Genomic DNA, 13,113 nt, shown 5'->3' on the forward strand with positions numbered 1-13,113 from the left:
GGCTATTAAAAACTGCAACGATATGAAGCTCTTATTTTGAAATAGTTGACCCGGAAATAGCTAGCCAGTTGGAGTGGAGCAGTGCCAGCGGCGGTCCTCACCCTGCCTTCTGCTTCTCGTCGCCTGTCACAGCCTTTGAGCAGCGTTCAAGCTCGGACAGACAGCAGTCCAATCAACGCTGCGGGGGAACTCGTTAGCCGGTCTGGTGGCACTTCCACGCACTGAGATGCCAGGAAAGTCGCGCTTCAGCAGTAGAGCTCGTCGAGGCTTTCGCTGTGATTTTTGAGAAGCATCTCTGTGAAAGATAGTACAGTTTGTCACCGTTAGCCGGCTGCACAGGTAAGAACAAATGGCAATTACACAAGCAGAGGCGGTTAAAGCCCTGCAACCGCCAGCGCTCAGTGTCACCTGCATATATGAGGTATCCTCTGTTATCTTTGTGCTTCACATTATTAATATCCAGATACTTATTATGTTGAGATTTTATTCATGATGCTGATGGTAGATATCAGGAATTAGCTATGTTATTGGAGCTTACAGCACAATCACGCTCTTTGATACACATTTTTACCTGCAAAGATAGAAATTTGAATTGCATTTAAATGAATGCCACCCATCTACCAGTGATATTAATATTGGTATTCAGTTTGGAGAAAAAAAAGCTTAAAATTAGGCAAACTTGATTGTTATTTTTGGAGATCTTTCTTCCAAACATAGTGACAAATACTACTTGTGCTGCATGTTGTGTTGGTTTGGAACAAAGCAGTTCGCCACTGAGATGTTCACGGGTGATACAGGTTTTTACCACCTCTGGTTGCTGTTAACATGATAAGTAAGCTTAGTAAATTTTACTAAAAGTAAAATAAGTCTTCACACACTTCATACAAAGGACATCAGTTGTTTTATGAGGAAAATAATTAGACAATACAAAAATGTCCAAGGTGCTGTCTTCGCATGCCTTGTCTAAGAAGCAGCTGAAACACTCTAACTTACAAGACAGAAGTGTTTGCAGCGTATTCTGAAAAATCTTTACATGAAAAACCTTATTTTTCAATCACCTATCTCTCATAACTTTTACCATAACCTAAATTTATTTATATAAATAAAAATATAAGCAGCATCCCAAAGTAAATGAGTGTAATCACGTGCCATTCCACGTCATTACACTCATTTACTTCATTACATAAGTTAAGTAAGGATAGCTCGAGTTCCGTTCACAAGTTTTCCTGCGCACAGTGATAGTCACCCTCCCACTAACTCACTTATCTCTAGATAACAGCATTGCTAATCTAGCATTGGACTAAACTGTAATCATAATATTAGAAATGTAGAAACACTTACAATGACAATAAAGGGCTATTCTATCTATTCTAGAATAACTTGGTATGATCCAGCATGCATAACATTTCAGTTAACATCCAGACTCTGCTACTGCAAACACTGAACTCTGCAGGCACGCCCACTCAGAAAAAGATTAATGGACTGTTAACTGTATTTCATGACATACAGCTACATACATAACTACTCAATGTGACAGGGCTTTGTTTGTTGCTATTGCCGTTTCTCACCACATACACCATCATGGCATCGAATGCCCACTCAAGTACAGGAAAATTATACTTTTAGACAGTGCTTAATTAATCTGAAAAATATGTTAAAGTGAGGTTTATATTGAATTTCAATGTATAAAAAATTTCCTTTTTTAACTGTTCAGTTTGAAATTATGGCTTTACATTACCTAAAAGCCAATCAGATGTAGACCCACACACATGCACAGTAACTTAGAGGCTATAGCCAGACATGTTTATAGCACGGTAGATTGTCATTAGCTGCAAATGATTTTAACAGGGCAGAGCATTAGCTGAACATTGTGCTCTAACTGTCTGCTGCCTTGACCTGATTGTACATCCTTCTTAGCAAACTGGAGACTGCAGCCACTGTGAGAATGAAATATGGGACATCCCAGGTCAACCTAAAAAAGGTGACCATGTGATGCATTTCCTCCTCCATAGTTTCTTATTTCTATTCATAAGTAAGTAGGGCACCAGTAAGACACTTGGATAACTCCAATCAGCAGTCTCTGTTCAGTAGTACGACCATGCATAACAACATGTTATATATGACTAGATTATTTTCAAGTCAAATCAAATTTATTTATATATGTTTAAAAACAACTGGAGTTTACTAAATCATGATGTAAATGTTACGGGATGGACAGTATCAGGAATATGCTCCGGAAATCAAGACAAAAAAACAACAACAATACTTTGCTTCATTTTAACAGTCTAAATTGTTCCTCTTCTTAGATACATTAGTCAGTCACAGGTTCTGATTGGCTGACTTTGATCTAGTTTCCATCAGTTTCAATGAGTGCTAATATTTCTTTGTAACTGAAATGTTTTTCTTTAATCCATCACCATCAGTCTATAGAGTATCAACCGTATACGGTCTGTGTTTCTCCTTAAATCAGGTGTGAAAAGTCAGTGTCATGACTGGAGCTGAGACTGAGGATGATATTCCATTAGGTGAAAGGAAGACTGTCACAGACTTCTGCTATCTCCTGGACAAGTCCAAACAACTCTTCAATGGGCTACGGTTGGTTTGAACTTACTTTGTTTTCTTCTGTCTGCTGGACTGTGTTTTCTACTCTAACATTGGTTTACAGTGCATTACTCTGGTGAATGGGTACATTGAACAGATCCCCCTCAAGAGTGTGTTTTCACTGGATTATTCTGCAGCATTCGGTACCAGTGTAGGAAGTGGTGTGCTCTGTATGTTAGAGGATGGATTGATGAGTGTAGCTCATGTAAATTTGGAAATTTGTTATTTGATGGCTTAAAAAAATGAATACAATTTAAAGCATAAACATTTTGGGGTACTTGCATTCATTTATTAAATTATAACTAATAATGAACTGAGCAAAATATCATGTTAGTCAAAACAAATGTGTTTTAAACATAAAATCTGATATCTTGAAACTTCTGCAGGCAGATGAAATGAATAAAATGCATGCATATGAAACATTTTATTAGCATTCTCCAAGTTTTTCTGCTTTTCCTTAAGGTTTAAAAAAGCTCTTTCTCTGAGAAGTTAAACGTCTTTCTTTTTACTCTGAACATTACTTTTCATAAATTTCAATTTAGAACGCTCAGGATTTTCCTTCACAGACACATTTTTGGTACTCACGAAACCCAAAACACTCTTTGTTTAATCAAACATACAGCAGCTGAAGAAGAAACCTTCCTTGCGGTTTTAGCAGTGGTATATTGCAGAGATGCTAACACTGGCTCACTTGCCTTTGCTTTGCACAGTGGAGTATTTTGTTTCCTTTTGGGTCACAGATCTACAGCTGCTGTTGTCACCTCCTCACATGCTTTAAAGCCTGGTTGTACTAAATGATACACTTTGGTTTAAATGCTAACACCAGTTTCCACCTATTGCATTGCTATTTCATTGATATCGTAATATGACTTTTTTTAATCACATAAAAATGTATACCAGTATTATCTTGGACAGTAGGATTGTGGCACGACCTGGAATGTGCCACATTGGTGGCTTCAGTAATCTGTGAATGTCGCCTTTTTGGTAATGTTCTTCATGGCTTCATTCAGATTGAGCAATGGCAGGGATGGATAGACCTATGTTACACACGAGTACGATGGATAGTCTTGTGTTTATTTTATAAAAATGGTGATGAATGTGATTTAAATAATTACAGGCAGCAAACTATAATGAATGTGGATTATAAAATATTAGCTAAAATTATAATGAATGGAGTTAATGATGTGTGTATCATTACTGATAAAAAATAGACTTGAAGTCATCAGATGTGAGATAACTTTAAGAGAAATTGTATATACTGGCAATGACACAGGCTTCTTTATATAGGTTTGCATCAAAAGAAAGCGTTTATGTTTCACATTCCTACTTGTAGACAGTGATAAAGACGTATGTGAAGTTTCATAAGAGTCCATTATGCAAGTAAAAGTAAATGGCTTTTTGAGGGAACCTTTTAATGTTTCCAGTGGGGTGAAACAGGGATGTCCTTTATGCGCTATCCTGTATGTCTTTGCTATTAGGCTTCTGCTGAAAAAATGAATAAAGGTTCTCGTTTCAAGAGATATAATTTCTGTGATTCATCTAGAGTGAGAGCCATGGCTAATGTTGACATCATCACTAGCGATCTCCAATCTTTAATATCTTTCTTATAAACGTATATCTTGGAAACGGGGTGGACAACATTTATGCATCAAAACAATTAACTAACTCATGCCACTTATGGCTATTGTCGTACTTTCCTGATTTGGAGTTTGAAACATTTTATAACTGAAGCAGTTATCAGCTGAGCATTGCTGACCTATTTACACTATTTAGAAGCTAATTGTGATTGCTGTAGAGTGCAAGCCATTTTAGTGGATGTATTTCCACCCATTGTTGGAGTTTGTCCCACTTGCATTTCATGTTCCATCTTCTTGTTATGCTGCTTCTTCCCTTCTCGTCCGCAATGTCAGCTGACAGAATGATCATGGACATAAATCAAAGATACCAACTGCGCTTTTATTTACATTTTACAAGTGAGATGATCACTTAGAGAGAAAGTTAGAATCAACATAATGTTTCTACTCATATAGTGCACAGCCTGCATGGTTGCTGCAGCTTACTGAATGTTACAGAAGAAAAAAGAAGTGTCCCTCACACTCTGAGCAGAACTCCTGAGATCAAGAAGCAGTACTGGTCCTAGATTTTTCACTACGTAATTTATTTATAAGCACAGAAGTAGCTTGTTCATTTCAGACATGAGTTAGGCAATCTACTAAAAGGAGGACAAATTAATATGTCAAAAACAGGCAGACCCAATTAGACGGCAATCCACATCTTAATAAAGTTACTGTTACTTTGTCCCGTGCATAAAATCACAGCAAAAGTAACTACTCATGCTTTTCATTTGTAAAATTGTCACTGTGGTTTGTTTGTTTGTTTGTTTTGATGGGACTTAATATAAATACAATGTAACAACAGAAGAGGATTTTATGCTGCAGACTGGGATTGTAGCATTTACTCCTTAATTGAATCTAAAACTGCCTTTTGTGTTGGGTCTGAACACATAATAAGAAAGGAAGAAATCTTATCAATAATACTACTTATTCCGGGTGAGAACCTGAATGTTAAGATGTTGCCAAGGATGTACAAAGCTGTCATCAATGCAGCAAAGCTTTAAAGCGTTTAAGCTAAGAACCTCTTTGGTTTGTTTACACTTTTGTCTTTTGTACACAATTCCTTATATCTAGAAAATATTCCAAGTGCCCATGACTGATTAGATTTTGCTGTTGGAGTTGTAAAAAACCCCCAAAAACCCCCAAAACCCCAAAAACTGTTAGACATGGGTCATGCTGCTCACAACAATTCAAAAAATGGTCTCTACACACACACACACACACACACACACACACACACACACACACACACACACACAAAATCACCCTGACTGAACCCTTGGCCTTACTTGGTTCTTAAGGTTGCTTGGTTTCTTTTTGTCATACACCAAGCAAGATATTGCAGTTTACACTTACTCTGGTCCTCAGATGGATTCCTAATCACATTCCTTTTGGATTTGTTTCTTGCGATATTGTTAGAGTGGCTATCACAGCTTCAGAAAGCTTCAGAAAAACTGTCAAATAAACAGAGACTGACCATCTGGAGTAGCAGGAGTTTTCCTGCTGAGTTGGTAAACCTGTCATTTGGTATAAGCCAAGCTGGCCAGACCTGACACTAAGAAATTGAGTACAAAATGGGGCCAGGCCCCCGACTGACATGGATATGGTGGGTACTCCCAGTTTTTCTGAAAAGTATCAAAGTTAACTTGCATTTACTTTTCCAATAGTAAAATTTTAGCTGATAAGAAGGGATGCCTTTTGAAGCCCAGTCCTTAGTGACTCTGTTCTGCTGAATGAAAAACTGACACAGATATAAACCAAAGCCATGACCGATGTTGGTGCTTCATTTTGCTATTTTCAAATTTACTAACAGTCTGCAAAAGCATCCCATTAATAAGTTAAAGACTGGGAGGTGTGAAAAGAGACATACTCATTCCAGTCGTTGCACCGGAGAGCAACTTGGGGTTTGTATCTTGCCCAAGGATCTTTGGCATGCAGTGTGGCACAGCCAGGGATCTAACCACCAGTCTTTCAATTAGTAAATGACCTGCTCCTGAGCTCAGGTGACCTGCTCACCTTGGATAAGATACTAAACCAAAGTTGCTCTCTGATATATCACATAATTGTGATTGGGTGAATGAGGCGTGATGTAAAGGTGCTTTGAGTGCTCCCAGGTAGAGAAGAAAAACACTACAGCAAGAATTAGTCCATTTAACATTTCCATATTAGTGCATTGTTAGTATATCATGTGAAGAACTCTCTGCTCCAGTTTTAGCGATTGTGGTTAATGGTTGGAAGTTGGAAAACATCCCCTAACCCTGCTGTTTGTTTTTCTGTGTTTCTGGTGGCTTGGCACCATATGTTTGTTATTGATCAATGTTGGTAAGGTAGGCTGCCACTGTTTATGTCTAGTTGCTAGTAGAATGTTTTATTTCAGCTTAAATCTGGGAATTTAAGATGAAAAGAGAAACATAATACTTTCCAGACACAAATTATTGTGTTATCCTGGTAAATTGATACTTTCTGTTAATTGTACAGACAGGCAGGACTGAAAACGCCTGCTTCCTAGCTCTTACAATAATGCCTTTCATAACTTTATCTTACTGGATAAAACTGATTAACTTTTAGGATGTTTTTTTTTAAAGGTGATAAATCTCAATATATGCTATTGTAATACTCATCATAATTTATGTTTAAAAAATTATGAGTGAAGTATTGTGATAGTGTCTTATGAACTAGACAATCAGCCAGCCATCCTTGGCCCCATTGCAGATTTTGTACCCTGGTGCCTTCTGCTCATTTTGTTCTGAGATGAGAGTGATGTACTGGGTTTGTAATGCGTTAGTCAGGGCTGACGCTGCCTTCTGGTCACATTGGTTACATTGACAGAGTAAGCGGGTCATCAAGTCAAAGTTAGGATTTAGAGGGCGCACAAATTCAGAGCCATGCGAAATATGAAGCACCGTTGTTAAACATCCAGTTTTATCTTGATTGTTCACCATTCACTGTGGTAATATTGGCGTGTGAACACTGTAGGCAAGGGATCAGCAAAACCTCACCAGGTCAAATGTATTCTGATATGTGTATATCAGAATACACTAATTATGTATGCTAGACATTTGGGATTTTTTTTTCTCTCAGTTAATGTGCATTTATTGTAGTTTTCTGCATGGTGGTTTTATGAGAATAAAAAGTGTATTTTAAGTTTACCTTGAAAACTTAAAAGCTTGAAAAGGTTTGAAAATTAACCATAGCTAATAACAGTGTGCACCATGGTGTCATTCTCTTTATTGTAATTGTTAACCTGCTTTAAAAAAGCTGTTTAGCACATTTTACTGGTTGAAAATTGGAGCATGGAGAAAGGAAAATCTAATTTGGATAGCATTCATCAAATTTTTAAGGTAAGGCTTTAAGCTGCCCAGTGTGTGTGCCCTTCGAGTGATAAGACGAGGATAATTGTAAGCTGAACATGTGAGATATCCTTGAGCTTTTAGGAAGGGATATGCTGGATTTAAAACTCAAGACAAACAGAGAGCATTTTTGCAAAACTAAATGTGGCTTAATAATCACTTTTCTCAAAAAACAGTCACTGGAAGGCATCATTTCAATTGAGAAAATAGTTTTAAAATAATTACTGAGCTCTGTGTAAAAAGAAGCCCAATTTCTGTACAAATTTGTATAATGTGTGTTGCATATAATGGAACAAAAAGGTCATTGCTTTTCCTTGAACAAAAAAAGTAACTGGGGTCACAAAAAGCACCAAGAGTGCTAACAACTCTGTTTCACGAATGTTTCCACTGTTCTTTATATTGGAGTTTGTTTGAAAGGCTGAGCGCAATTAGTTGAATTTTATGTGTGCTTTTCTTGCCTTCTCTATCCTCTTTTATGCCTTCTTTTGCTGCAGAGACCTTCCTCAATATGGACACAAGCAGTGGCAGTCCTACTTTGGACGGACCTTTGACGTTTACACTAAGCTATGGAAATTCCAGCAACAACACAGGTTATTTTTTTCTTGTACTGTTTCAATAGTTGAATGAAGAATGCTCTCTTTTCTTTCTAATGGTTAGTTTTTATCATTGTCTCAATGTTAAGTTTGACATCTTTTTATACTTACTGACAGGCAGGTTCTGGACAGTCGGTATGGACTGAAGAGATGGCAGATTGGTGAAGTTGCATCCAAAATTGGACAGCTTTATTACCACTACTAGTAAGTGACAGGGCCTCCTGAGTCATATATCAATATTTTGCAACATTATTAATATGACTAAGGATAGTGTAGTCATCGGGTAGGGTGCGTGTATGAAATGCCTTTTGAATGAAGTGGACTGCTTACTGGGGTCCCAACATGGGCCCCCTAAAATTCCATGTCTGTTTAGTATCAGCATACCTTCCCTAACTTAGATGGTGGAAGACGACAATATATTTTACCATTTTCATTCAAACTTGCCACTGATTTTATTTCAGCATCATGTACATTCTTTGAGAAAATGACAGTGTTTGATATTTTAGTGTACTAACATAAAATTATTGTTCTTGGCTAGCTTAGCGTTAGCATGCTGTCTGTGCAGGTGCTTGCAAAGAGCTGAAGTTGTGTTAGCAGCACAATGCAGCTGTTACTGTAGTGGATGCAGTCTCCACTTTACCATCACACAATTTTCTTTTTGTGCAATAAAAACAGCCTGCACCACTATTTTACTCCTCCCGCACATAAACTGAAATCATTCCCATCCCTACTGCACCTAGAAGGTTTTTCCCAGCAACTGTTAAGGAAAAAAAAAAAGAACTGGCAAAGTGTTTGGCATGATGAAATTAGCCACTTCTGCACAAGCAGGAAACATCCAAACATTGTTTTTACAGCCAACAAAAGTCTTGCATGGAACTCCTTAAAAAAAATTAATGATCATTTAGTTCAGTGGCAACTACATCTGAAAAAGCTAGTCTGTCACCACAATGAAGTGCCCATATTTATCCACTTCTTGTTATCACTTTTAGTATTCTAGTCATTATAACTTTAAGTATTGCATTACTTAACTGCAAGCAAGCACTGTTTATTTGTGTAGAGCTGTTCAAACACAGAACTCAGAAAGTGCTTTAGAGAATGTAATCCAAATTAAAAAGTAGGGGAAAAAAACAGAAATCAGTGCTTTGTGGAAATTCCAACTAGAAAAGGTTTAGAGCAAAGAATCTCTAGACAGCTCTACAGTAAGAAGATAGAAAAGAGATCACATTAGTCCAGTTTTCACATCTTTGTTTTTTTGTTTGTTTGTTTTTTATCTTTGAAGTAAAACAGTGGTATGTTATGAAACTTTCAGAGCTCTCAGGTAGCCTCAAACAGCTCAGCTCATTGTCCCCGGTGTCTAAACTAAACACAGAAAAGCAAATGAATGCTGCTGCATTCATTTAATTTATCCAGTACCACTTGCAGATTTGTTTAAAAAGATGCAAATTTGAAATATGTATTCCTCTTTGTTGACAGCCTTCGTACCTCAGAAACAAGTTACCTGAATGAGGCCTTTTCATTCTACTCAGCCATTCGTCAGCGCTCCTACTACTTCCAGGTCAACAAAGAGGACAGGTAAGCTCCAGATATTTTTTTGTTAAAGTAGTGTAAGTTGCAGTTTTTGTAAGATGTCTTTAAATGTTATGTCTGTATTATCTGTATTAAGAAATGAGATCATACTATGAAAAAACTCCCAATGAAGTTAGTATGTTTGCTGATCCTGAGGGGTGTACTACTTTATCAACTATGTGTGAAAGTGGCTTTCTTATTACCTGGCTGGGTCACCATGGTGACTTATGCTCCAGACATAACCTGGTTAGGAGTAGGTTATGTTTTAGTTTAGTCGTCTGGAACCTCCACATTTCACTAATTTTTTATTTGCACCATGTTTGAAGTGCAATATAGGTTCCCTGCTGGGCAAACATGTCTCAAATGTGCAAGTTGTTGCCCAGCTGTAAATATATAAATGTTATGTTTTATTCTAATCTGCTGCCAAGTGTCTTTTACACTGTTGGAACTGCAGCTACTAGTAACCTAGAATGTTTAAAATGATCCAGTTTAAGCTTTCAGAGCTCTAACATGCAGCTGTCACATTTGATATAAACAGCAGCACCAAGATTTCCCTCAGCGTTGAAATAATTAACTGGAATTAAAATGTCTAATTTTTTGCTCGTTATGCTAAATCCCAAGATTAATGAATTTCTGCAGCATTAAACTCTTGTGCTATTTGCTCTTGTACTGTTACATTTTTAACTGTATAACGTTCTTTATAGGTTTTTATCACTATTTAATCATTATTTGATAATGTGTCTGAGCGGACTGGACTGCACTCTTGGGGATCATTTAGTGTGTAAGAGTCATATGATGTGTGAAACTCCCCTTTTTATGTGAGTGTGCATGATCTGATGTCTTTTTTTTTTCCAAAAATGAACAAAATTTCTCTTTTCACGCTCCCCAGAGTGTAGATATTTACATCAAATATTTGTTGAAAAGACAAAAATTCTTATTGGAGTCTTAAGAAACAAGGGTGAACCATTTGGTGCCTCCAGTCAATTCAATAAATACTTCAACTGTGATAATCCTTTATGTTGATTTATTTGTGTTTGCACGCTCATATTGTCTTTTCTTGTCTTTCATCAGGCCTGAATTAGTAGTGAAGAAGCTTCGTTATTATGCTCGCTACATAGTCGTCTGTTTACTTTTAAACAAGATGGACCTTGTCAAAGTTTTGGTGAAGGTATGGAAGCCATATTGTTATTACTTTATATTACAGCTTGGTATGCAGGGTTTCAGTCATTAGGTAACAGTTTTAATAAAGAGGTACATTCACAGGACTATAATTACAAAGTAATAACTTAATGAGTATATCGACTACTAATACTAGAATGAAATGGATGTTACAGAGTTATAAAAAGGGCCAAAAACAGCAAAATAAAGGAAGAAACATTCAAAGTGTACCTATAAGGGAAAACCATTTAGTAATAGGAGAAACTATAATTTGCCAAGTGTAGTACCTGTCTACTGTCCACTCGATACCTTCAAAGTTGAAGATGCTGTATTATAATGCTTGGTTTTGGGCTAATAGTTTAGTAGTTAGTAATGAGGCCACTCACATCAAGAGGGTTGTACATGCTCTTCAAAATGTTTAGTTAGGTTCTGCAAGTCGGAGTAGTATCTACATGAATACCATAAGCCAAGTTTTCTTATGGTAAGCCTTATCTTTCTCAATTAAACAAGTCAAAACACAACAATCAATGTAAATCCATTCACCTGTCAGTGGTTTTATTGTTTTTGCTGAGGAGTGTATTTTCTTACTTTGTAATAGAAAGTATCTTATCAGTATCAGGTATGTTGCTCATGTTGTCAAAGATCAACACTTTGTACACTTTGAGGTACCATTAACAGGTTTTGCAAATCTCTCTTTTAGGTTCTCTCTTCTTTTTTTTTTAACATTAGAATATTTTCGAGATCTAAGGAGCTGCAGATATTGATATTGAATTTTGCTATTATTTAGGTTTTTTCTCCCTGTAAATGCAAATGAGGTGGTCTACTTCATGAATTTTGTTCACGATTTAGTTTTATGATTGTGCAAAAATTCAAAACTGTTCATTTTTTTTTCATGACACCACTTATTGCTCTTCCTGCCTAACTGCCATCTGCAGGAGTTATCTGAGGAAATTGAAGACTACACACAGCGTTTCAACACAGAGGACCAGTTGGAGTGGAACCTGGTTCTGCAGGAAGTGGCAGCTTTTATAGAGGTAAATAACCCTCCCAGCGTAGTACTGCTTGATGTTATTTCATTATGTTAGTATTTTATTCATTATGGTATAATTGTCATGTTTGTGCACATACAGTGAGGTAAACAGAGAAGTCTCTGTTCTTCCTCTTGTCTGCTGGGTGATATACTGGATCCGCACTATTTCTTCAACTGCTCTTCTTCAATCGTTTGTCTGTAACAGGCAGATCCTGTGGTAGTTCTGAACGACAACAATTCTGTCGTCACCATCAGCAATCGGCTGCAGGAGGGAAGTGTGCCTCCACTGGAACAAGGCATGGTGGTTGGGCAGCTCATCCTTGCTGACGCACTAATCATCGGCAACTGTAACAACCAGGTTCTAACCCACTAAATCTGATTCATGGTTTCTCAAACTTGACACACATCAGCATGAGCAGCATGGTGGTGCAATGATCAGCACTGTTGCCTCACAACAAGAAGGCTTGAACCCTGGCTGGGGTCTTTCAATGTAGAAGTTGCATGTTCCTCAATGTACCTTTGTGGGTTTCCTTTGGATACTGTATGCATGTTCAGGTTAAATGTAATTTGTAATCTTAAGTGCCTTAACTGGGTACTAAGACTAGAAAAGCAATATATTTCTATTTCCACAATTGCTGCAACTCTTATCAGAGAAAACTTGAGACGTTGACTCTAAAACAAGTAATATGGATGGATGGATTATTTTAATATTTCATATACTTCCTCTCTCTGGGCCTCTGATCTGATCTTTTTCTGCTTTCTGTGCAGCTTACACTAACATTCAGTTTCAGAAGTGCATATAGTATTTGCATTGCTTTGTCTTTGTCAAACTTTGTAGGAGAAGATTACAATATAACCAGTAGTTGTTTTTGTTTCATTTTCATTGTAACTGCAGCACTCATTTATCTTTGAGGGCTCTCATTTTTCTGTATATGGCAAACAATTGTGTTTGTGTGTGACTTTGAATCATTTTTCAAACCACAATGAAAGCTGAAACAGTAACTTGATATATTAATATTGTTATGTCATTTATTTTAGGTGAAGTTCAGTGAGTTAACCATAGATATGTTCCGCATGCTTCAAGCTTTGGAGAGGGAACCAGTAAACCTGGCCACACAGACCTCCAAGCAAGGAACAATGGTGAGTGTCAGGCACATCGTGTAGTGGTAATGGATAGAATATCAGAACTAAAGCTTGCAATT

The 13,113-nt window shown here is 37.1% G+C and overlaps 1 protein-coding gene across 2 annotated transcripts in view; it reads left to right on the forward strand.

The window, feature by feature from the left end:
- The first annotated feature begins 43 nt into the window (after positions 1 to 43).
- The window catches only part of scai (suppressor of cancer cell invasion), a 28,053-nt gene continuing 14,983 nt past the window's right edge, over positions 44 to 13,113 (forward strand). Inside the window, exons 1-9 of one of the 2 annotated variants that reach the window (XM_003439607.5) lie at positions 44 to 339; positions 2,471 to 2,595; positions 8,059 to 8,154; positions 8,275 to 8,361; positions 9,631 to 9,729; positions 10,795 to 10,891; positions 11,817 to 11,915; positions 12,117 to 12,269; positions 12,950 to 13,051. In XM_003439607.5, coding sequence (XP_003439655.1) covers positions 2,489 to 2,595; positions 8,059 to 8,154; positions 8,275 to 8,361; positions 9,631 to 9,729; positions 10,795 to 10,891; positions 11,817 to 11,915; positions 12,117 to 12,269; positions 12,950 to 13,051 — 840 coding nt within the window. In that variant the 5' untranslated portion in view covers positions 44 to 339; positions 2,471 to 2,488. Of the gene's footprint in view, positions 340 to 2,470; positions 2,596 to 8,058; positions 8,155 to 8,274; positions 8,362 to 9,630; positions 9,730 to 10,794; positions 10,892 to 11,816; positions 11,916 to 12,116; positions 12,270 to 12,949; positions 13,052 to 13,113 lie in introns of those variants that run through there. The other variant, XM_019360769.2, reaches the window with a different exon arrangement.

The sequence above is a fragment of the Oreochromis niloticus genome, linkage group LG7 (genome assembly GCF_001858045.2).
Source record: "Oreochromis niloticus isolate F11D_XX linkage group LG7, O_niloticus_UMD_NMBU, whole genome shotgun sequence".
NCBI lineage: Eukaryota > Metazoa > Chordata > Actinopteri > Cichliformes > Cichlidae > Oreochromis > Oreochromis niloticus.